Here is a 20,661-nt window from a genome sequence, read left to right on the forward strand (position 1 = left end):
CGGGCACACGCTGCCGGCCGCCACAGGCCGGGGTTCTGGAGCCGCCGCCGAGTCGGGGCGCCCTGAGCAGAGCGCGGCCATGGGGATCCTGGAGAAGATCTCCGAGATCGAGAAGGAGATCGCTCGGACGCAGAAGAACAAGGGTGAGCGTGGCCCCGGGCCCTCCGCCCCCGTCTTCCTGCCTGTGAGACGGGGAACCGCCCGCGCGGCGCTGGGCCGGCCGAAGGCCGCGGGAAGCGCCCGTCGGTGCGAGGCAGGCAGGGCCGGCGGGATCCGGGCCCCACGCCGGCTGACGGCGAACTTCCCCGAGAGAGGGGCCAGTGCCAGGCCGGGTGGTGCCCGAGGAGAGGCCGAGGAGAAACCGCAGCCCCCAGCGCAGGCATCTGGCCCCGAGAGAGGCAGGGCCGCGCTCCCCTTTGCGCTGGGAAGGCCGGGGGAGGCCTCTCCCGGGAGACTCACCCGGCAGCCCCTGGGGAGGCCCGGGGGGGAGTAGAGGAGGCCGTCCGGACTCCGGAATCGCGCGGACCTGGTCCGAGCCCTGGCCCCACCCCTCCCCGGCTGTGAAACCTTGGACAGGCCCTTCACCTCTTCTGGCTGTTGGTCCTCATCTGCTCCCGGGGATGTAACCCTCCGCCACCGGTTCGCTCGCGGCTCAGTCACACTGATAGTGAGCGCCCAGTGTCTAAAGTAAACCTCCCCACGTGGCGAAGGCGCATGAAGCATCACCTCTGGGCTTCAGATGGTAAGGGCCGGAGGAGCTCAGAGAAGGCAAGCATGGTGACCCCTAGACGGCTTCCAGGAGGAGGTGGGATAGAGTTGGTGGAGGGAAGGGTGTTCCAGGTGGGGGCAAAGGCAAGGGAGGCTCGCTGAGCGCGCTGTATTCATGGGACAGGAGGAGAACAGTCTAGATCAGAAGGAGGGTCTGGAATAATGGGGGACACGATTTCATTCTGCAAATCTTTACTGAGCCCTCGCTGTGTGGTCACATCCCTGCCCTCGCGGAGCTGACCTTCCATTGGGCAGTCTGTACATCAGTAACTAAATTAGACAATTTCAGCAGTAAATTCTGTGAAGACAAACCAGAGTGTTAGGGGTGGGGACTGATCAGAAGAGACCACCAGGAGGAGGGAGCATTTGAGCTGAGACCAGCATTTTTGCTTCAGAAGGACAGTTGGTGCAGAGGCCCCCTGGCAGGACACTTGGTGTGTTTAAGGGTCAGAAGATCTGGGCCTGGAGTGCAGTGACGGGAAAGGAGGGGGCCAATCACGTAGCTCCTGTAGGTCCTGGGCCAAGTCTGATGTGTTGTGAGGGCAGTGGGAGCTAGTGGAGGGTGTGAAGCAGGAGAGATGTAGTCTGATTTCTGTTTTAAAAGTTCCTCTCTAGTTCCCCGTGGAGTATCGTCTATGGGACGCAAAGTAGCAGGGAGGCTTAGGGGAGGCAAGAGACGCCCCCACTTTAGGGCGGTGGAGGAGGGAGAGTGAAGGGGATTTAGATCTAGTCCTTCCTTTCAGGGATGCTCAGATCTGATGCGCGGGAATGACAGGAAGGACCATGGCTGCTGCTGAACCCATTTTTCACCATTTCTCACTGTCTGCTTATTAAAACACTAGAGGCCCGGTGCACAAAAATTTGTGCACTCGGGGCGTGGGGGGGTGGTCCCCCAGCCCGGCCTGTGCCCTCTCGAAGTCTGGGACCCCTCGGGAGATAACGACCTGCTGGCTTAGGCCTGCTCCCGGGTGGCAGAGGGCAGGCCCAATTCCTAAGTGCAGCCCCTGGTCAGGCTCAGAGCAGGGCCGATTGGGAAGTTGGGGCACCGCCCCATCATGCACAGAGCAGGGCGGATCGGGAGGTTGCGATGCCACCCTCAGTCACGCTCAGGGTAGGGCCAATTGGGGGGTTGGGGCACAGCCCCCTGTCACACTCAAGGCAGGGTCGATGGGGAGGTTGCGGCACCACCCCCTGTCACGCACAGAGCAGGGCCCATCAGGGGGGTTGGGGCTCTGTACCCTGTCACGCACAGAGCAAGGCTGATCAGGGGGTTGAGGAGCTCCCCGCTGTCACTCACAGAGTAGGGCCGATAGGGGAGTTGGGGCACCGCCCCCTGTCACACACAGAGCAGGGCGGATCAGGGGGTTGGGGCGCTACATCCTGTCACACTCAGGGCAGGGCCAATGGGGAGGTTATGGCTCTACCCTGTCACACACAGAGCAAGGCCCGTGGAGGGGGGTTGGGGCGCCACCCTCTATCACCCACAGAGCAGGGCCGATCAGGGGGTTGGGGCGCTGCACCCTGTCACACACAGAGCAGGGCGGATCAGGGGGTTGGGGCGCTGCACCCTGTCACACACAGAGCCGCAGGGCGATCAGGGGGTTGGGGAGCTCCCCCCTATCAGGCACAGAGCAGGGCTGATCAGGGGGTTGGGGCGCCGCACCCTGTCACGAACAGAGCAGGGCAGATAGGGAGGTTGTGGCCCCGCCCCCTATCACACACAGAGCCGCAGGGCGATCAGGGGGTTTGGGCGCTGCCCCCTGTCACGCTGATCCCGCTGCCGGGAGCCTCGCTACTCTGCTGATCCTGGTGCCGGGAGGCATATTACCCTTTTACTATATAGAATAGAGGCCTGGTGCACAGGTGGGGGCCGGCTGGTTTGCCCTGAAGGGTGTCCTGGATCAGGGTGGGGGTCCCCACTGGGGTGCCTGGCCAGGCTGGCTGAGGGGCTGAGGGTCATTTTCCAGCTGGTGGGTGACTGAAGCTCCCAACCGCTCCTTTTTCTCTTTTTTTTTTTTTTTTATTCTGGGACAGCTTTAGCTCAGGCCTCGCTGCTGAAAGCAGGTTTCTGGCCTTTGTTTACAACATTGTATTTGATACAATGTTGCGGTCCGGCTGACTGAAAGCCGGTTTCTGGGGTTTTGTTTAGCTTCTATATTTGGCAACATAGTTGCTTAGAGTTGCAGCTGAGAGGCCGGCAAGTCAGGCGGGGACCGTTGGAGTCTGCCATCACTGGAGCAAGCAAGCCTCCCTGTTCGCTTCAGTGCATGGCTGCCGGCCGCCATCTTGGCTGGCAGTTAATTTGCATAAGGATGTGCTGATTAGCCAATGGGAAGGGTAGCGGTCGTATGCTAATTACCATGTTTCTCTTTTATTAGTGTAGATGAAGTGAGCAGCCAAGGGGGCATTTTCAGCAGAGGGGTGGTATTTTTCTCTCCTGATCTTCACAGTGGTTGCCATTGGGTCTGACATTCTGGCTAGCACTTGGTGGTGTGTGAGGCCCCACCTGACTCACAGGGCTTGGATACTTTAGACATTTACCTTGTCTTGCTTTTTGTCCTTTAGCCACCGAATATCACCTGGGCTTGCTGAAAGCAAAACTGGCCAAGTATCGGGCCCAGCTCCTAGAACCATCCAAATCGGCCTCATCCAAAGGAGAGGGCTTCGATGTCATGAAGTCGGGCGATGCCCGTGTGGCACTGATTGGATTTCCCTCTGTGGGTAAGGTCAGTGATGGTCATGGTGGGCCTTGGGGAGGAAGGCAGGTTGTCTCCTTTCAGAGTGACTGTGGCTCTTCTCCCTGCCCCTCTGGATTAGCTCCAGGGACAGAGAAGACCCAGCCTCTCCCAGGATCAGGCCCCATCCCTGTATCATCCTAACATGGAGAACTTTCTTTCTGCTTTAGCAGAAATAGCTCCATTCTGTCTCTGACTCATCCGTTGTGCACATTGCTATGTGACTTCATTACCCGGCGCCCACAGTGAGTGTGCACCGCGTGCCAGCTGCTGAAGATACAGCAGAGAGTGAGAGAGTTCTGTCCCTGCCCACACAGACCTCCCCTCTCGGGGGAGAAAAGACAGCTAATGGCGGGTGGGGACTGTGGTCCTGCCACTTTCTGGTTGGGATCGGGGAAAAGCTGCCCTGGTGAGCAGAGATTTGAGCAGAGGCCTGAAGGTTGTATGGAAGCTTGCAGGGCCCTGGGAAGAAACATCCCAGACAGAGGGAGCAGTGGGTACAAAGGCCCGTAGGTGGGGGCTTGTTGTGTTTAAGGGAGCCAGGCAGCTGGGTCTGAGTGAGCAGCAGTGGGAGACAAATTGCAGAGGGTGGATGACTTTGGAGCCGTCATACAACTTTGTCCTTGAGTGAAATAGAGTGAAGCAGGAGCCACTGCAGAGTTTTTTAAGTTTCTTCTGTAAGCTTCTTAGTTTAGTGTGAAATTCATACTTAACATTTGAGTGTGGAGTAATATAAACCTCATGGAAGGGTTTTGAGCAGAAAAGGGACTGAGCTGCCCAGCTTTTTAAGAGTCAAGGATTTACAAAGAAGCTGCCAAGCCAGCACAGAGTTCCTTCCTGCCCCACGCCCGGCTGCCACAGAGTTCTGTTGTCCTGCCCCGGGAGCCCTCGTTGCACTCAGTGGTCCTGTCCTCTCAGCTCTCCTTAGACTGGCCTTGATTGGATGACTGGCCATCTTGAGGGGTGCTAGTGGGTATTGTAGAAAGTCCCTCCACTGGGGTTTATCTGACCTTTTCTCATGCTTAGACGGTTATGGGTTTGTGGGAGGAATGCCACAGGAGTGGAGTGCCATTTTTCTCACATCATCAGTTGATGTTGACCTTGACCACCTGGGGAGTGCGAGTTTGTCAGGTTTCTCCTCCGTGAACTCACGGTTTTTCTCATGTTCTCGTGTCCTCTTAGAGGGGATGGAACTGTGTGCAGTCCACTAGAGGGAGGAGTTAGCTCCACCTTTTTGAGGGGGCGTAGGTACACAAATTATTCAGGGTTCATACGTGAGATTTGTCCCTTCTCTCCCATTTTATTTAATCATTTATTTATATCAGTGTGGACTCTGGGAATTTGTTGTATACTCGGGTTCTGATGTTACTCAGATTTGTCTGCTTTGGAGCTGTTTCAGTTGGCTCTTTGACAAACCCCTGTTGTGTTTACTCAGCACTTCCGTACTTCTGATACTGCAAAATGCTTCAGGCTCATCTTGTATATCCCCTCATCTCTGAACTGCTGCCTGGAACGCCATGCTGTGGTCATGTGATCACCAACAGCCACCCTTCCCCTCCACCCCCATGGTGGTGGCCAGGCCGCCCAGGCTTTTGTTGCAGCCCACGGTGCTGTGGTGAATGCTCTTTGCTCGCTGCTTTGCCTCTGGAACTGGTGTTTCTGCAGGAAGCGTTCCTTCAGGGTTTTTAACCCTTTTCGATCCAATGTGGAGGCTGACTCGACAGACCAGGTGCTAGGAGCAGGTCCAACGTCGAGGCTGAGACACCGCAAACCGGTTGAACATTCAATCCCGTCAATTAATTTGGACCAGACTGTTTGAATTCCAAAAATAAAATTGGACCGCAAAGGGTTAAAGCAACCATCAGCCTGGCCAATTACGCACCAAAGAAACTCCAGCTGACTCCATCTGGTGACCGATGGGAGTGTTTTCTAGGCTTTCTGGTGCACCCACTATCCACAGTGCTGGGTCTGAGCTGGGATGTGCGTGCTGGCGCGGGTGCAGGCTGGACCGAGACCAGGCTCTGCTGCAGAATCTGCAGGATTCCTTCCTGGTGCATCTAAGTGCTTTTTAGTCTCCAGGCACATACCCCAGTTGGATTTTACTGTCATTTTCTCCTTGTCCTCCAATGGTGTGGGCTCAGGAAATGCAGTGCCATTTTAGTAACCATTTGAATCAGGTAGAAGGGACTGGAAGCTTCTATCTGCAGCTCCTATTCCTTCAAGCCTTTGGCAGTTCATCCCTCCCATAAAATCTGAGCAGCCTGTTGCATGCAGTTTTCCAGCCTGTGCTCAGATTCCTTTAGTGGTGGGGTGCTTATGACTCCCCAACTTCACAGAAGCCAGACACAGAGCCGCTCAGGGGCCTCCTGCTCCAGCCCCTCAGAAGGAGCAGACCTCCGCTGCAGGAGCCCCTCCTGCCCCAAGGGGGTGGGACTTCCCCCAAGTGTGCCCTCTGCCAGGCCAGTACCCTCACAGTCTTCAATCCTGGCATGGTTTCCAGGTCCCTGTCGTTTTTTATTCTTTCTCATTTTTCCCAATTCTATATAATAAAAATTTCAAACAGGCATAAGAGGTGAAAAAACAAGTACAATCTGCCCTCTATCTGGATGCATCACCGACTGGCATTTTGCCATAATGCTCTATCACTGTGTGTTGGGGGGGTGGTGTTTTTGTTTGACTGAACCATTTGGGAGTAAATTACGGGTGTCATGCTTTATGGCCCTCCACCTCCAAATATTTAAGCTTGTATCTCCAACGAATAAGAAAAATGTCCTGCTTAGCCGCAAACTGGCATAGCATCCCAAACAAAATTAACAGTGACCAGTGATCATCTAATGCCCAGACTATTTGCTAGTCAGTAGTTACCCCAAAATGACCTTTGCAACTGGTCTTTCCAAACTGGGATCCAGCCAGAGCCGGTTTGGCTCAGTGGATGGAGCATCGGCCTGCGGACTGAAGGGTCCCAGGTTCGATTCCGGTCAGGGGCATGTGCCTGGGTTGCGGGCACATCCCCAGTGGGAGATGTGCAGGAGGCAGCTGATCGATGTTTCTCTCTCATCGATGTTTCTGACTCTCTATCTCTCTCCCTTCCTCTCTGTGAAAAATCAATAAAATATATTTTTTAAAAAAAACAACTAGGATCCACTCTGGCCACATGCAGCCCCGTGTGTTGTCGCGAAGGCTGCTTTAACCTAGACCAGCCCCTTTTGTCATGACCCTGCCTCGCTGAAGAGACCAGGCCCGTTGTCCGACGGAACGTTTGCGTGCCAAGATCTGCTTGCCTCGAGGTGTGCTGCAGCTTGTCCGACTCTGCTCTTTCCCAGGAGCTGGGGGGCGGACTGTGTTGGCCAGGTTCACGAGTGGCTGATGGACGTGGAAGAAAACCCCTGAGGGCTAGCTGCGTTTCCAGGGCCGCCGCGCTAAGGGGAGCGCACCCTGTGTCCCCCCGCGTGTAGCTGTGTTTCCCCCATACCAGAACACTGGAAAGTCACCTGCAGGGGCTGCTGGGCGGCTCGCAGAAATCAGGCCTGTCAACATCCTTTCAGTGGCTTGGCCCCAGTGACCTGTCCTTGCCTGGGGTTTTATTAGTGTTTGTAACGTAGCTCTTTTCTAGTTCTCTTACTCCTTTCTCCCTTGGTAGCTGATGTGCCTTGTAAAGTAACAGCTCTCTCCTCCGTGTGGGCAGCTTGGTTCCTCTGAAAGGGTTTCACCTGGAAAGGCAGGACAGATGCTGAGCTCACAGCTGTCCCACAGGTGACAAGTGAGGGTTTCCATGCTTCAGCTCTTCAGGTGTTATTATGGGCTCATGAATTTTAGTCTTTTCTTTTGATTTTACTTTCCATCCTACCAAAGACTTCCTTTCCAGGCGAGAAGTGCAGGCTGAGAGAAGCTGCTCTAGTCTCCAAGGTCCGTGCCTCTGGGAGTCGGGCCTGTGGCCAGACCCTGCCGCCCTGTTGGGAATCCAGGCTCTCTGGCCATGGGAGGCCCAGGCCTCTCTGGCAGAGGCCAAACTGGATTTGGGGGGGTCCCCCAGCACCATTCAGTGTCTCATGGCCATTGCTCTACTCTCCCACTCTCCACCTTCAGGAGGTCCCCTGGGCAGAGAGTTTCAGGATTTGAGGCCTGTGTTTCCTTCTCATGCTCCATTCTAGGTTTCAGCCTGAGGGTGTGTGAGGGAGGTGTGCCCCCACCCTCCTGCCTGCCAGCGAGGGGCAGAGTCCTGAGGGTACCAGCTCCAGATCTAGACAGCACTATCCCAGTCGGAACTGCGCCTCAGGCTTGTTTCAGGTGCCGTGCTGACCAGATGGGCGCCTGAGGCCAGGGCTGGGTTTTTTCCTGGTGCTGCCCACTGCTTTGCTTGCGTTCTGGGCCTCAGCGTCCAGCACTGGTCTTGCTGTGCCCTGGACTCAGTATATCACGTGCCTTATCATCTCTATGAATCCCCATGCAGTCCCTCAGGAAAGAGGTGGAATGGATGCCCACTCTGCATATGAGGACACTCAAGCTCAGAGGACGTAGTTTCTTGCCCAGGGTCCCCCAGCAGAGGCGGGGTCCAAGGCCTCTCTGTCGCCTAGCCAAGCCGCAGCCCCATTCCCAAGCGGACTATGGCATAAGTGTTCCACCCAGGTTCTTCCCAGATCACCCCTTCCTCCCACTGGGCTTTGTCTAAACCTGGAGGCCAGGCTCTCCCAGCACATCTCGCCTCTCCCGCGGGAGCAGCCACTCTGAGTGCCGTAGGCTGTCACCTGCTTGAAGTTCTCTGGGGCCCGCGATGGTCATGGGTTTTATGGAGCTGGGAAGGGTCCCTGATTTAAGGGAAGAACCCACTGAGAAGAAGGTCCCTGTGTCCACCTGAGAGAGGCTTGGACCGCTGAGGAACAGTGGGGTCCTCTGGTGCCCATCTCCACCTTGGCGGGGCCTGAGACAACTTTCCAGCTATTGCTCTCTTCACATACCCCAGTCACCAAAGAGGGTGAGGAGGGGACCTCCCTGTGCTGCCTGCAGCCCGTGGGGCTTCTCCAGGGAGAGGGGACAAGACTCATGCCATGACTTGCTTTCTCTCCTAGTCCACCTTCTTGAGTCTAATGACCTCCACAGCCAGTGAAGCTGCATCCTATGAATTCACAACCCTGACGTGTATCCCAGGGGTCATTGAAGTAAGTTGGAGTTTGCTGGACCCCAGGAGGGGCAAGGGCGTGTGCTTGTGTTTTCAACTGTGTGTTAGTCTGTCCTGAGCCGGTGTGCCCTGAAGCACTGGCGCCTCTGGGGATTCTGGCTGCTGAGACCCCAGAGATGCCTGGCCCATCCTGCAACACCACTGGTCCCAGGAACAGGCCAGTGTGTGGCAGCTCTCTGGGCGCCCTGTGCTCTGCTGCCCACACACCCCCCCAGCTCGGTCACTTGTTGCTTCATGGCTGGATCCTCTTTCCCGTGAAACTTCGGAGCCGTGTGCAGCCGGGTTCTGTGGCCCTGAGCCTCTCACGGAGAAGCACTTTATCTGTGAAGAGCTGTTACCATCTGGGATGAGTGTTGTGGGATTGTAAAGTAGAGCTTTCCTCCAGGTGGCTCAGCTCACAGTAAGTGACGAGGCTCAGACACAGTCATGGAGGCTGGCCCAGGGGTTCAGCAGCCCCTAGCTGCAGGCTGTTGTAGGGTTCAGGCAGGCCCTGCCCAGTGGCCCATCCTCACCTTACCGTCCTCTCTTCTGCATCCTAGTACAAAGGAGCCAACATCCAGCTCTTGGACCTTCCTGGAATCATTGAAGGCGCAGCACAAGGTGCGAGCTGGGCACCCAGGACCCGCCTTCTCGCTCAGGATGCAGGAAGCCTCACTGTTGAAGTTGGGTGTGGCTGTTGAGGGTTGATGGGTGGGGCTCACAAGCCTTCACATTGCTCAGTGCTCTGGACTTAAGGGATCTGGCCCATTACAGTCCTGAGAAACCCATCTTAAAGCCGAGGCAACTGAGGCAGTGAAATGCCTTGCCAAGGTTGCACAGCTCACCAGACAGGCTCAACCCCTACTTCCCCTCCCTGTGCTCCACTGCCCTGGGAGGGAGGGACACTTCTCAGCTGGTGATCTCAGACTGTGCTCCTAGTCTTGTCCTGTGTTGTGTGGGGTAGGTTTTTTGGGGTCTTTTTTGAGATGGGAACATGCCTATGTCTTCGGGTGGCAGGTGGCTGCATCCAGTATTTGCAGCGATGGTTACTAGCTGCTGGCTATTCAGCACTTGCTAAATTCTGGGCTCTGTGCTGACCATTTTCCCATTTCATGCTCAGACAGCCCTGTGGCTTAGGGAGTGCCGTCATTTCCTGTCCGTAGCCAGGAGGAGCGCTGGGGCAGCGAGCGAAAGGGTCTGCCTCACCGACTAGTCAGCTGCTGAGTGGCAGGCTGGGATGGAGCTGCCTGTCTGCAGCCCGCTCGGGCCGGCAGTGGGGCCTCTTCCCTCGGTGTCCAGTGCCATCTCTCCTAGTGCCTTCCCATGCCCTGCTGTCACCATGGCATGGAGGTCCTGCCTGTTTGATTTAGGTAGTGGTGGTGGTGGTCCTCATGCCATCCCAGCCAGCATATGAGGGGCCTGAGGTGGTCCGGCCACCTGTGGGGAAGTGCCAGCTGGAGGCAGCCGGGGAGTGGATGTCACCCTCATTCTCAGAAGAGGGGGCAGGGCATAGTTGAAACCCGTAGAGCCTTGCAGCTTTGGTCCCCAACTTTGACACTGGCAAGGTGCCTGACCTCTTTGGTCGTCTAGTACTAATGAGGCCTGGCCTCTCCTGAAGCACCTCCTCCTGGGTGGTCTCCTGTGATCATGCTGCCCGGGTGGGCCTTCTGTCTCCCTGTTTTCTAGTCAGGCTGACAGGTTCAAGTCCTGGCACCACACTGGCTTTGTGTTTGTTGGCAACTGATTGAGTGTCTCTAAGCCAAACCTCAATTTTCTCATCTGTAAAATGGGCATGATAACACCAATCATATGGGGTAGTTTTGAGGATTAAGTGAGGAAATGTTCATGAAGCTCTTAGCACAGGGCCTGGGGGAGGATGTCACCCCTCCTAAGGTGGTGATAATGAATTTTCTTCTAAAACAAGTCTCCACAAGTAAGAGAGCATCTCAATTAAAGAAAAGTGCCAAAGAAATCATAGCCTGGGAGGTGGCAGGTGGCAGACAGCATGGCAGGTCTGTAAAGGACAGGAGGCGGGGGTGCTGTGGGCTGGGTGGGGGTCACATGGGTCCTGCTTATGTCACTATGTAACCATGACCCTTCTGCCTGTCCAGGGAAAGGCCGTGGCCGGCAGGTGATTGCTGTGGCACGCACAGCTGATGTCGTCATCATGATGCTGGATGCCACCAAGGGAGAGGTGCAGAGGTCCGCGGGGTGGGATAGGGGGGCAGGCTGACGTGTCTGGGAAGGCCCTGGAGCTCATGGCGGACGGTCTGAGTGGTGCTGGGCTCTGTTGCGTGGCAGTAGCGGCAGGACTGTCCACAGGCTGACCCCGTGCACTCTGCCTGGTGCGTCCTCTCCAGGAGGCTCGCCTCCAGCATCGGGGCTGGAGCTCGAGGCAGGAGCCCCGGCAGCATGGGCCGTCCACGGCCAAAGGAGCATGGCCTGGCTCTAGCTCCTGCTTGCGGAGGCCCAGTGTCCTAGTCTCTGCCAGAGCCCAGCCCCAAGTAACAGAACCCTTGTTCATGCCCCGGCCTCTGCCCAGTGACTGAAGACCTGGCCAGTCTGCCCTGGACTAGACAGAGGGCCCAGAGGCTCCTCTGCAGCCCAGGGTTGTTGGGAAGGAAGGTCCAGGTTGCAGGGGGTGTGTAGAGGAGGGTGTTGGCCCGGGTGGGCAGGGGCTTCCTGTGTTACATGGAAGCTGCGCAGCCTGCCTCTGGGCACCTGTGAAGGCTCGTGGGGGCTCTGCCCAGGTCTCTGCTGGAGAAGGAACTGGAGTCGGTGGGCATCCGCCTCAACAAGCACAAGCCTAACATCTACTTCAAGGTAAGGCCCCTCACCTGCAGGCTGCGGGGCGGGGGAGAGATGGAGGGCGTGTGTGCTGCATCAGGCAGGAGCTGAGCCTTCACCAGCAGCTCTCCATTCCCTTCTCCTCCAGCCCAAGAAAGGCGGTGGCATCTCCTTTAATTCGACAGTCACGCTGACCCAGTGCTCAGAAAAGCTGGTGCAGCTGATCCTGCACGAGTACAGTATCCTTCCTAAAGGAGCGATGCAGGAGGGGCCTCCAGAGCCTGAGGCCCTGTGGCCCAGGGTCACAGCAGACTCCCCGGCCTCCTGATGCGCCTGCACCGAGCGGGTTCTGAGCAAGCTGCGGCCGCAGCATGGGGTGCCTATCTCCGCCTCCTGCTCACTGAGATCCGGGCTTGTCAGACAGCCACACCCTGGACTGGTTTCCTGGCTCCTCGACGACTGCTAGGTGCTGTGGCCAGTCACCTCTGGAAGGGCGATGCGACAGCAAGGGCAACAGCCACCTGGGACACGGCCTCCTGGTCTGGAGAAGCCTCAGGGAGCCCCAGGGGCCTGTGCACACCTGCTAAGTATTGTTGGGCGGATAGGCGGGCTCTGGGACTCCAGAGGACAGGATGGCAGAGGCGAAGGCGAGCTCAGCACAGGGAAAGCTCACGAGGGAACAGGGCCCCCTTCGAGGTGGCCAGGCCCTTGTCACTGGAGGTGTGCAAGCGGAGGCAGGATGCACCAGAGGAGAGTTCTCGGGGCAGGTCAGTGAGACCAGAGCTCTCAGCTGCTCCTGGCACTGAAGCCGGCTCCTCTGAGGCGCTTGGGGGTTCTGGCAAGTAGACTCTCTTGCCCAACAGCGAAGATTTGAACTGGTGATTGAAGCTTTTACATGTTGTGGCTTCTTTTGAAAAGAAGAATGAGGGGCTCCCCAGACTTGAAACTCTTGTAAAACCTTGCGAGCAGAGAGGGCCTCCCAGTCTGTTTCCTGATGGGCTGTCTCGGGCCCTCAGCTGGCTGGGCACCAGGGCTGCTAGTGCGCACTGTGCCCTTAACCCGAGCCCCTCAGAGATCTTCAATGCAGAAGTGCTCTTCCGAGAGGATTGCTCCCCGGACGAGTTCATCGACGTGATTGTGGGCAACCGGGTGTACATGCCCTGCTTATATGTAAGTGTACAAGTCCCGCCCCTGCCCTGTGGAGGGGCGCCTTGCCCCAGGCCGCACTTCCTGAGCCTCCTTGACTCAGATGGGGGACGGCGTCTGCGAGGTGCAGAACTGTCTCCACCTTCCTCCCCTCTACCCACGGCTCCTTGAGTCGCACACGTCTCACTGACATGGGCTCTGAACCAGCCTTTCCTTTTGGGGGCTCTGGCGGCCCAGTCCTTTGAGCTTTCGCATCATTGCGTTGTGGAGGGAGGATACTGCGCATCAGCCCCCAGGCCGTGGTGTGCAGAGGGAGGAGCTTCAGGCAGGGCTGTGGCTACATGGGGCCCTTTCCTGTGCTCTTGTTTCTTTCCTTCCCCATCACCCACCTCCACCTTTCAATCCCAGGTTTATAACAAAATTGACCAGATCTCGATGGAAGAAGTGGATCGCCTGGCCCGGAAACCCAACAGTGTGGTCATCAGGTGAGGCCCTGCCGTCCTTTCTGGGAGTGAGCCCATCAGTGAGGCCTCCCTGCCGCCTCCCCGCCGCCGCCTCCGCGCACAGCCCGGCAGAGGAGACCCTCCCAATTGCCGGTGACCTTAGCTCAGTCCCATCCTGAATGACATGGACAGTTTGGGTGACGTGGGGTGGGCTCTGGTTAAGAAAACGGGTTTTGTCCATCAAGGTAAGTGGTTAGGAATGGTTAAGAGTCTTCATAACGTAGTAGTTAAGCTCAGCCCCCCAGAAAGCCCAGCTGTAAGCCGGTGCTCCTGATACTTTGGACGATGTGGCTCTGTCAGCCCAGAGCAGAGGGGAAAGGGAGCTGGAGTTATTAGGTGGACACAGCCACCCTTGACCATGGCTCCCTGTCCTTGAGGGCTGGGTTCTGGGACCTCCTGCACTCGCTGATGACCGTGTCACTTCCTGTCATCACTGACTTGTGGCTTCCACGTTGCTGGTTTCCCAGCTCAAACAAGGTGCTCTGTAGCTTCACAGCAGGGCTTAGCTTACCGGGAGGAAGAAGCTCAGGGACCAGGTGGGGTGACTATGCAAATGGCAGGATGCAAGTGCGAGGGCCATTTCCTGGGCATTGCCAGCTGCTGCAAAGAGCAGCAGAGCCAACTCCCTCCTAGAACAACTTGGCTCCTCTCCACCTCCTGCTACATCTAGGCACCCTTATGCCCGTCTGTGGGCTGTGAGAGCATCTTTCCTGCTCATCAGGCTCAGAACAGCTGCGGATGGGGCTGGGGGAGGGGCAGTGGGATAGAGGCAGGAGCTAAGACAACATAAATGACCACAACCAGCCCCACCCCGACCCCTGGCGCTGAAATCCCTGCGGGGCTGCCCTGGGCACTTGGAAGCCCCTCCCACCTCTCAGGAGAAGGCAAGCTCTGGATTGTCCTCCATCCCATCACAGCCCGCAGCAGTCTCACACAGCAGGTCCCTGTGTGGATTGCAGACAGCAGCTGTGGCCCCAGGGAGACACTGAGCTCTGCTGGCGGTCTGATTGCTGACTAGAGGCATTGGCGCTGAAGGTCAGGCTGCCACCAGCTGGAGCTTGGTGCTCACAGGCTCCAGTGGGCCTCATGCCTTGGTGCCTATGCCGGCCATGTGAAGGCAAGGTTGTCCCTTGCCACAGTGAGAGAGCAGCGCTCCCTGGCCTCTGAGCCCACGGGGCTCTTCTGACTGCCACCTTCCTCCCTGGCAGCTGTGGCATGAAGCTGAACCTGGACTACTTGCTTGAAATGCTTTGGGAATACTTGGCTCTGACCTGCATCTACACCAAGAAGAGAGGACGTGAGTCGAGCAGTCTCAGCCAAGAATCAGCCCCACCCTCAGGGGCTGCCACACACTGCCAGTGGCACCCAGCGCCCAGCCTGTGTTGTACACATCTCCACTTTTCTCCCGTCTCAGAACTGGCACTGTCCTCTACCCAGGCTGGTAGAGACCTCAGCCTGAGCCCTTGTGGCAAAGAATGCCAAATTCTGGGACTACTAGTCTTGAGGGTGACCTGGGGGCAGTGAGATAGAGGCTGCTCTTTAGTTCCCCACAGCTATAGCAGTAACCTCTCCCGACTTCCCCCAACAGTGGCAGGCCCCTCTTCAGGACTGTAGGTGACTGCATGTACAAGAGCTTTTTCCATGCACCCACCCCCTGTACTCAAAGGGACCTAGCTCCTAAGTTCTGGCAGTTTTCCTTGACCTTGACCTTGTAAGCAAGGGGAGCGTGTAGCTGTCCCTGACTGGATGCCCGCAGCTGTCACATCATGCCAGTACTTTCCAGATGCCTCACAGGGCTCAGCTGGGGCTCTCATGGCTGACTGGGTTGCAGGCAGTTTGAGTACTGGACTTGGGTTTATTTTGATCTGTATTAAGGTCAAGGTTGTAGGAGATTGCATGGGGCTCTACAATGAGGGTATGCTAAATAAAGGGGGAGGCTAGCCCAAGGCTGGAGACTGGAAGGGCCTCTGTTCCCTGTGGGAAGGAACCACATAATGTGGGGCCATGACTGGCTCACACCCACCCCGTCTCTACCTGTGCAGAGAGGCCGGACTTCACAGACGCCATCATCCTCCGGAGAGGGGCCTCCGTGGAGCATGTGGTGAGTTCCTGAGACCTGCCTGGATGAGGGGTTCATTGAGCTCTCTGTCCCCTGGGAGTAAGGTCCTGTCTCAAGTCCTGGACAGGCTGCAGTGCCAGGTGCCGTGGGCAGGCCCTGGTGTTGGACCCAGGATGGTGCTGCCCACAGCAGGGGGTTGTGCACGGCAGTCGGCATCTGGCTGGGACGTGGCAGCTGTCCAGGAAACTGTGGTCCTCGCTGCCCGGTGCTGTGGGCTCCTCAGAGCCACCAGGGTGTTCTGTCAAGGCGGCTATTCCCCAAGGTTTTCCTGTGCTTAATCAGGGGTCCTCAAACTACGGCCCGCGGGCCACATGCAAATACAAATACTGTATTTGTTCCCGTTTTGTTTTTTTACTTCAAAATAAGATATGTGCAGTGTGTATAGGAATTTGTTCATAGTTTTTTTTTTAAACTATAGTCCGGCCCTCCAACGGTCTGAGGGACAGTGAACTGGCCCCCTGTTTAAAAAGTTTGAGGACCCCTGGCTTAAGTCATGTCTCTCCACACAGGCCTAGGACTTGGAGTTGCACCTCCCATGCCCTTGGCCCCTGCTGGTTTCCGGGTCCCCATGCATCCCCAGCATGTCCTGCCCTTCCCTGCTCCTCAGCCCAGGGTGGCTTTGAATGCTTTCTTCACTCAACACAATCTGTTGAACATCAGTAAACTAGACCCAGTTCCTGCCAGAACTAGGGTCCTTTGGGGTCAACAGATGCCAGATACCCAGTCTCAGAGCCAAGTAGTCACACATTAGGGTGAGGAGTAAGTAGGGAGGGGTGGCACCAAGTCTACAGAGACACCAGGAGGACTCGGAGGGGGTGACCTGAGTGGGCCTGTCCACCATGCAGGACTGACTGAAGAGTTGGGCGTAGGAGAAGCCCTCCAGCAGGGGAGCAGGTGTGCAGAGGCCCTGAGGCAGGGCTCTGGGCGAGCCATGGGTCCGGGAGAGGCAGGGTGCCCTTTTCTGTCTGGGGCTCTGTCGGAGGCACAGGGTCACCTCTCCCCTGGGTGTGTCTCTTGTACCATCTTTCAGGGAAGGTAAGGTACCTTGGGACGTAGAAGAGCAGGTGTTAGCCCGAGAGCTCCAGGTCACACAGCCATCTTCTTGGGCTTTTGTTTTCCTCTAGCTCAACAGTTTTCAACCTTTTCCATCTCATGGCACATAAACTAATTACTAAATTCTGCAGCACACCGAAAGATACAATTTTTGCCGATCTGACCAAAAAATAGAGTATAATTTCCCTAGCCGGTTTGCCCAGTGGATAGAGCATCAGCCTGCGGACCAAAGGATCCCGGGTTCGATTCTGGTACCTTGGTTGCAGGCTCCTCCCCGGCCTGGGCCCTGGTCAGGGCTCGTGCAGGAGATCAATCGATGTGTTTCTCTGTCTTCCCCTTTCTCTCTCACTCTCCCTAAAAACCAATGGCAATATCCTCAAGTGAGGATTAACAACAACAACAACAAATAATAATAATAAGGGTATGATTTTGATTCATTCACACCAGACGGCTATTGTGTTGGCTGTTGTCATTTTTTTATTTGACAACCGAAGGGAGGAGGTCAGTGCCCCTGACAAAATAGTCAGGTGTTGTTTGTTTTAAAAATTCCTGCGGCACATGGGTTGAAAATCGCTGGTCTAGCTCATTTTTCCTCAGGATCTGAGCTGTTGACAGTGGGGCTGCAGTCTGGTTTCACTCAGTGTTTCATTCATTCTGGGTGCCCAGCCTTAGGCCTTTGCCACCCGGAGATGCTGATGCAAACAGGGCCAAGTTTGGCCTTGAAAGCTCGCTTGCCAGGCAGAACAAAGCCAAGGAAACTCAAGATTCCCTTTCCCGGTTCCTGAAATCACTGCAAAGAGCTCTCTGTGGGAGTTTAGGACCTGTGGCTGCGTGGTCTCCCGCTGGAACCCAGCGGGCCATTCACAGGTGCCCACATGAGCGGGACTTCCCTGGGGTTACCCTGCACCTTGGGGCGGGGGGGGGGGGGGGGGTGCAGTTTCCTCTACCCTCAGAACCTCAGCTGCTTGCCCAAGGGGATGTAGGGTTTTAGCCAGCCTGGGAAGAAAAGCAGGCAATAACAGGTGCAAAGGCCCAGAGGCAGGAGCGAACTGGGGAGTGCTGACTGTTCGCTGTCAGTGTCATGGAGTCAAAAGCTGCAGGTGAGGAGAGGCGAGTGGAGTGGGGAGGGGCTTTGAAGGCCTTGCTCCGGAGCCTGGACTTTGTCCCAGAGAGGCCTGCTCTCTAGGAGTTAGCCCCTCCTCACTCTCCTTCCCTCCTGGGACACCTACCGTCCAGGTGCCACAGAAAGTACAGAGAGGCCTGCCTGATGCTGCAACAGAGACCCATAGTGGAACCAGGTAGACACTGGAGCCAGGCAGCCCTGGCGTCATACCCCAGCTCCCCATACTGTCAGCCTCCCAGGGCCTTCGTAGTCCATCCAGCCCAGACCCTGGTGCCTTCACTGAGCTGACCAAGGCCTGGCCTGCAAAGGAGTCTGGGCCATCATGCGGGGCCCTCAGAAGTGAGAGGCGCAGGCACTCTGAGGAGCAGTAGTCTCCCATCCCGGTGGAACGTGCTCTCCCACTTTGACGAAATGGCCGTGCATGACCTTCCACTCATCCCCAGCGCAGGATACAAGTGCAGCTCCGCAGTGTCGGATACGCGAGGCTCGGTGAGGCCTGTGGCGCAGGAGAGCCCGTGCTCCCAGAGCTCGCAGGGCCCCAGGAGAATCCCTGTGCCTATGTGCAAAGTGGCTTTGCAGACTTGGCCAGTGGGCTTACTTTCGTTGTTCGGCAAACTGAGTAAAACTTAAAACCCATTTGCAGGCCAGAGTTGACCTCTGGGCCATCAGGTGTCCTTTTCTGGTCTAGAAAACGGCGAGTGTTGGCATGGCTGTGTGATGTCTGTGGCTGTCACTGCAGCAGCACCCTCCGCCTGGCTGTGGCATCCTCGCTCACCCGGAGAAGGCCGGATCAGGGTGGCTCCTTGGGGAATGTTCTTGCAGGCGCCCCCGTCTACCTCTGTCCCCACAGAGCTGGGCTGAGGCATTTGGTCCCTGACCAGGGCCTGAAAGGCTGTGGGCACGTGGGAGGAGAGGCAGTGTTGCCCCGTCTTCTCCCTGGCCCACCCCCACTGCACCCACCCAGCACCAGAGGCCATGTTTTCCAGGGAAGAGCTGGCTGCTCCCAGGCCGCCTCCAGCCTCCTGACAGCGCTGGGATTCCCATGACCTTCATTTCCACCTGGGAATGCCGACACCCACAGGCTGAGGGTGGAGGGTGGATGATGGGATGTGGGAGGCCCCGGGTCACAGCTGTGGGCAGAAGGCATAAGAGACAGTGACCAAGCACGGCGACCAGGCTGAGGTGTGGTGGCCTGAAAGCATCTGTCAGGGCTGTTGTCAGGCAAGGTGGGCAGAGGGCGCTGACAGCCAGCCAGGCCCCAGCCCCTGGCAGACCTGGCCGTGAGTGAGGCTGTGTGGAGGGGCAGTGTCCCTGATGAGGCCAAAGCTGCGTGAGGGCCCGCCTTGGGGATTGCTTGGTGGGACTGGATGGAATTCACCTCCCTGCTGACTCTTCTGTCCTCCCACTAGTGCCACCGCATCCACCGGTCGCTTGCCAGCCAGTTCAAGTACGCGCTGGTGTGGGTGAGTGAGGGTGGGTGGCATGCCCAACATCGCCCTGGGGCAGGAGGGAGCACGGTGCCCCCACTCCTGTGCAGTGTCCCTGTGCTCCCATGTGGGACCGCGTGTCTGTGTCTGTCCCACTCCACCCGTGCATGCTGCCCCAAACTGGACACAGGCCTCCCCATCTTAGGACCCAGAGGTGATCAGACCACTGGGGAGTCCGGCTGTCTGAGGCCTGTGGTGTTCGCTGGTGCTGGGATGCCCCTCTTTAGACTCCAGCGTTCACATCCCCACCCTCCTCTAGTAGTAGCTCCCCAGACTTGGCCTTGATCAGGACTGACTCTGACGTCGCCCTCTGCCTGTTCCCCCAGGGTACCAGCACCAAGTACAGCCCGCAGCGGGTGGGCCTGACCCACACCATGGAGCACGAAGATGTCATCCAGATTGTCAAGAAGTAGCCTGGGCCGGCCCGGCCACCCACCTGTCTCCCTGGGGAGTTGGACCCAATGGGACACACTGAAGCCCAACAGGAAGAATACAAATACATGTATTCCGGGAAGGGTCTCTTAAGTCTGCTTTTTCTAGAAGTTTCTTCAGTAGACAATGAAGAGTGTGTGGGACTGAGGGAGGGGATGGGGGCCTTAGGTTGGGCTGGAGGCATTTCCCATGATTCTAGCCCCCTTGGGTGGAGCTTCTGAGTTTGGATCTCTGGGCCTGCGCCCTACACCTAGCCCTGGTTGGGCACAGAGAGCACGCTGCCCCCCCTTACTTCCCAGCCAGGGCCTGCCGGCTGGTCAGTGCTGGGGTGGAGCCAGGGTCCCAGAGGTGGTGTTACTGTAGGGGTACTTTGGCTCCTCTGCTCCTGCAGTTTTTCTGGTACCCAAGAAGGAGCTTCCCAGGGCAAAAACCCTTCCCCCCTTTTGTCCCCCGGCTGCCCAGTGGTGGAAACTAGAGTCAGTGGGTTTAAAGACCCGGTTCATGCCCTCCACAGCCTGCCAGGTCCTGAAGGGCCACCCCTCCTGGGCAGCCCTGTGCAGACAGCTGGGGGACGTTGGGGTTTGGGGTATTGTCTCTCTCAGCCCTCTGATCTCGGCTCTCTCTGGAATAAAGGATGAGGACACTTCCTGTTCAGAGTGAGGTCAACTTTGTACGTTTTCTGAACTCCTGCCAGGTTTGATCCGTGGGCAGCAATGAGCCTAATGATCAGACCGGCTCAAGCTGGGGAGAATGTGGGGACTCCAGGATGGGCGGGCTGCGCCCTGGAGACCAGGCCTGGCTGCGGAGGTGGGCAGCAACCCCAGAAGCCCTTGTAATGTGTCCTCCCACAGGGGAGCCAGTAGCCTTTGCCATGGAAGGTGGGCTGGAGGGTCTTGGCTTGGTGCCAAGGAGGGGCAGCAACTGTTTTCAGCCCTGGGTGTGCCAGGGCCTGTGCAGGGCCCTCCCAGCAGCCTGTCCCCGGGCAGTGGCCTGCCGCGCACTGCACAGCTCGTGAGCGGAGGTGGGATGTGAACCGCAGGCTAAGATGCCTGAGCCGTGGAGAAGGCTTCCTGGAGAAAGTGCCTCTCAGGGTGAAGGGTAGCAGGTCTTGTGAGGCTGCCAGGGCTGGGCCTGCAGAAGGGGTAGGAGCTTCCCGGGGCCTCCGGGCCAGGCTGGAGTGGCGTAGGCCTTCTGCCCAGCTCTCCAGGCTGTTCTTGGATCCTGTCAGCTGCTCAGCCTCTTCCAGAGACAAAACAGGAATAATAGACGTCATTAAACATACATGCGGCCCAGGCGGTAGGCGCGGTGGGCCGGGCCTCTTGTTCCCCCTCCCCCACGACACTGAGCTCCTCT

General features: G+C 57.3%; 1 protein-coding gene across 4 annotated transcripts; it reads left to right on the plus strand.

Moving 5' to 3' along the window:
* DRG2 (developmentally regulated GTP binding protein 2) lies at positions 1-19,962 on the plus strand. 4 transcript variants are annotated; one of them, XM_070392998.1, is made up of 13 exons: positions 1-143; positions 3,334-3,494; positions 8,570-8,659; positions 9,219-9,279; positions 10,770-10,860; positions 11,409-11,481; positions 11,594-11,684; positions 12,518-12,615; positions 13,000-13,076; positions 14,303-14,391; positions 15,137-15,195; positions 18,799-18,852; positions 19,203-19,962. In XM_070392998.1, exons 1-13 carry the CDS (start codon positions 80-82, stop codon positions 19,287-19,289), a joined length of 1,095 nt encoding a protein of 364 aa, XP_070249099.1. In that variant the 5' UTR covers positions 1-79; the 3' UTR covers positions 19,290-19,962. The 4 variants fall into 4 exon arrangements, with proteins under 4 accessions (XP_070249099.1, XP_070249101.1, XP_070249100.1 ...); XM_070393000.1 differs by having other exon boundaries at positions 18,799-18,836; positions 19,203-19,390; XM_070392999.1 differs by lacking the exon at positions 14,303-14,391.
* Positions 19,963-20,661: the final 699 nt, after the last annotated feature.

The sequence above is a fragment of the Myotis yumanensis genome, unplaced genomic scaffold (genome assembly GCF_028538775.1).
Source record: "Myotis yumanensis isolate MYYU_CA2020_CCGP unplaced genomic scaffold, mMyoYum1.0.hap1 SCAF_16, whole genome shotgun sequence".
Taxonomy (NCBI): domain Eukaryota; kingdom Metazoa; phylum Chordata; class Mammalia; order Chiroptera; family Vespertilionidae; genus Myotis; species Myotis yumanensis.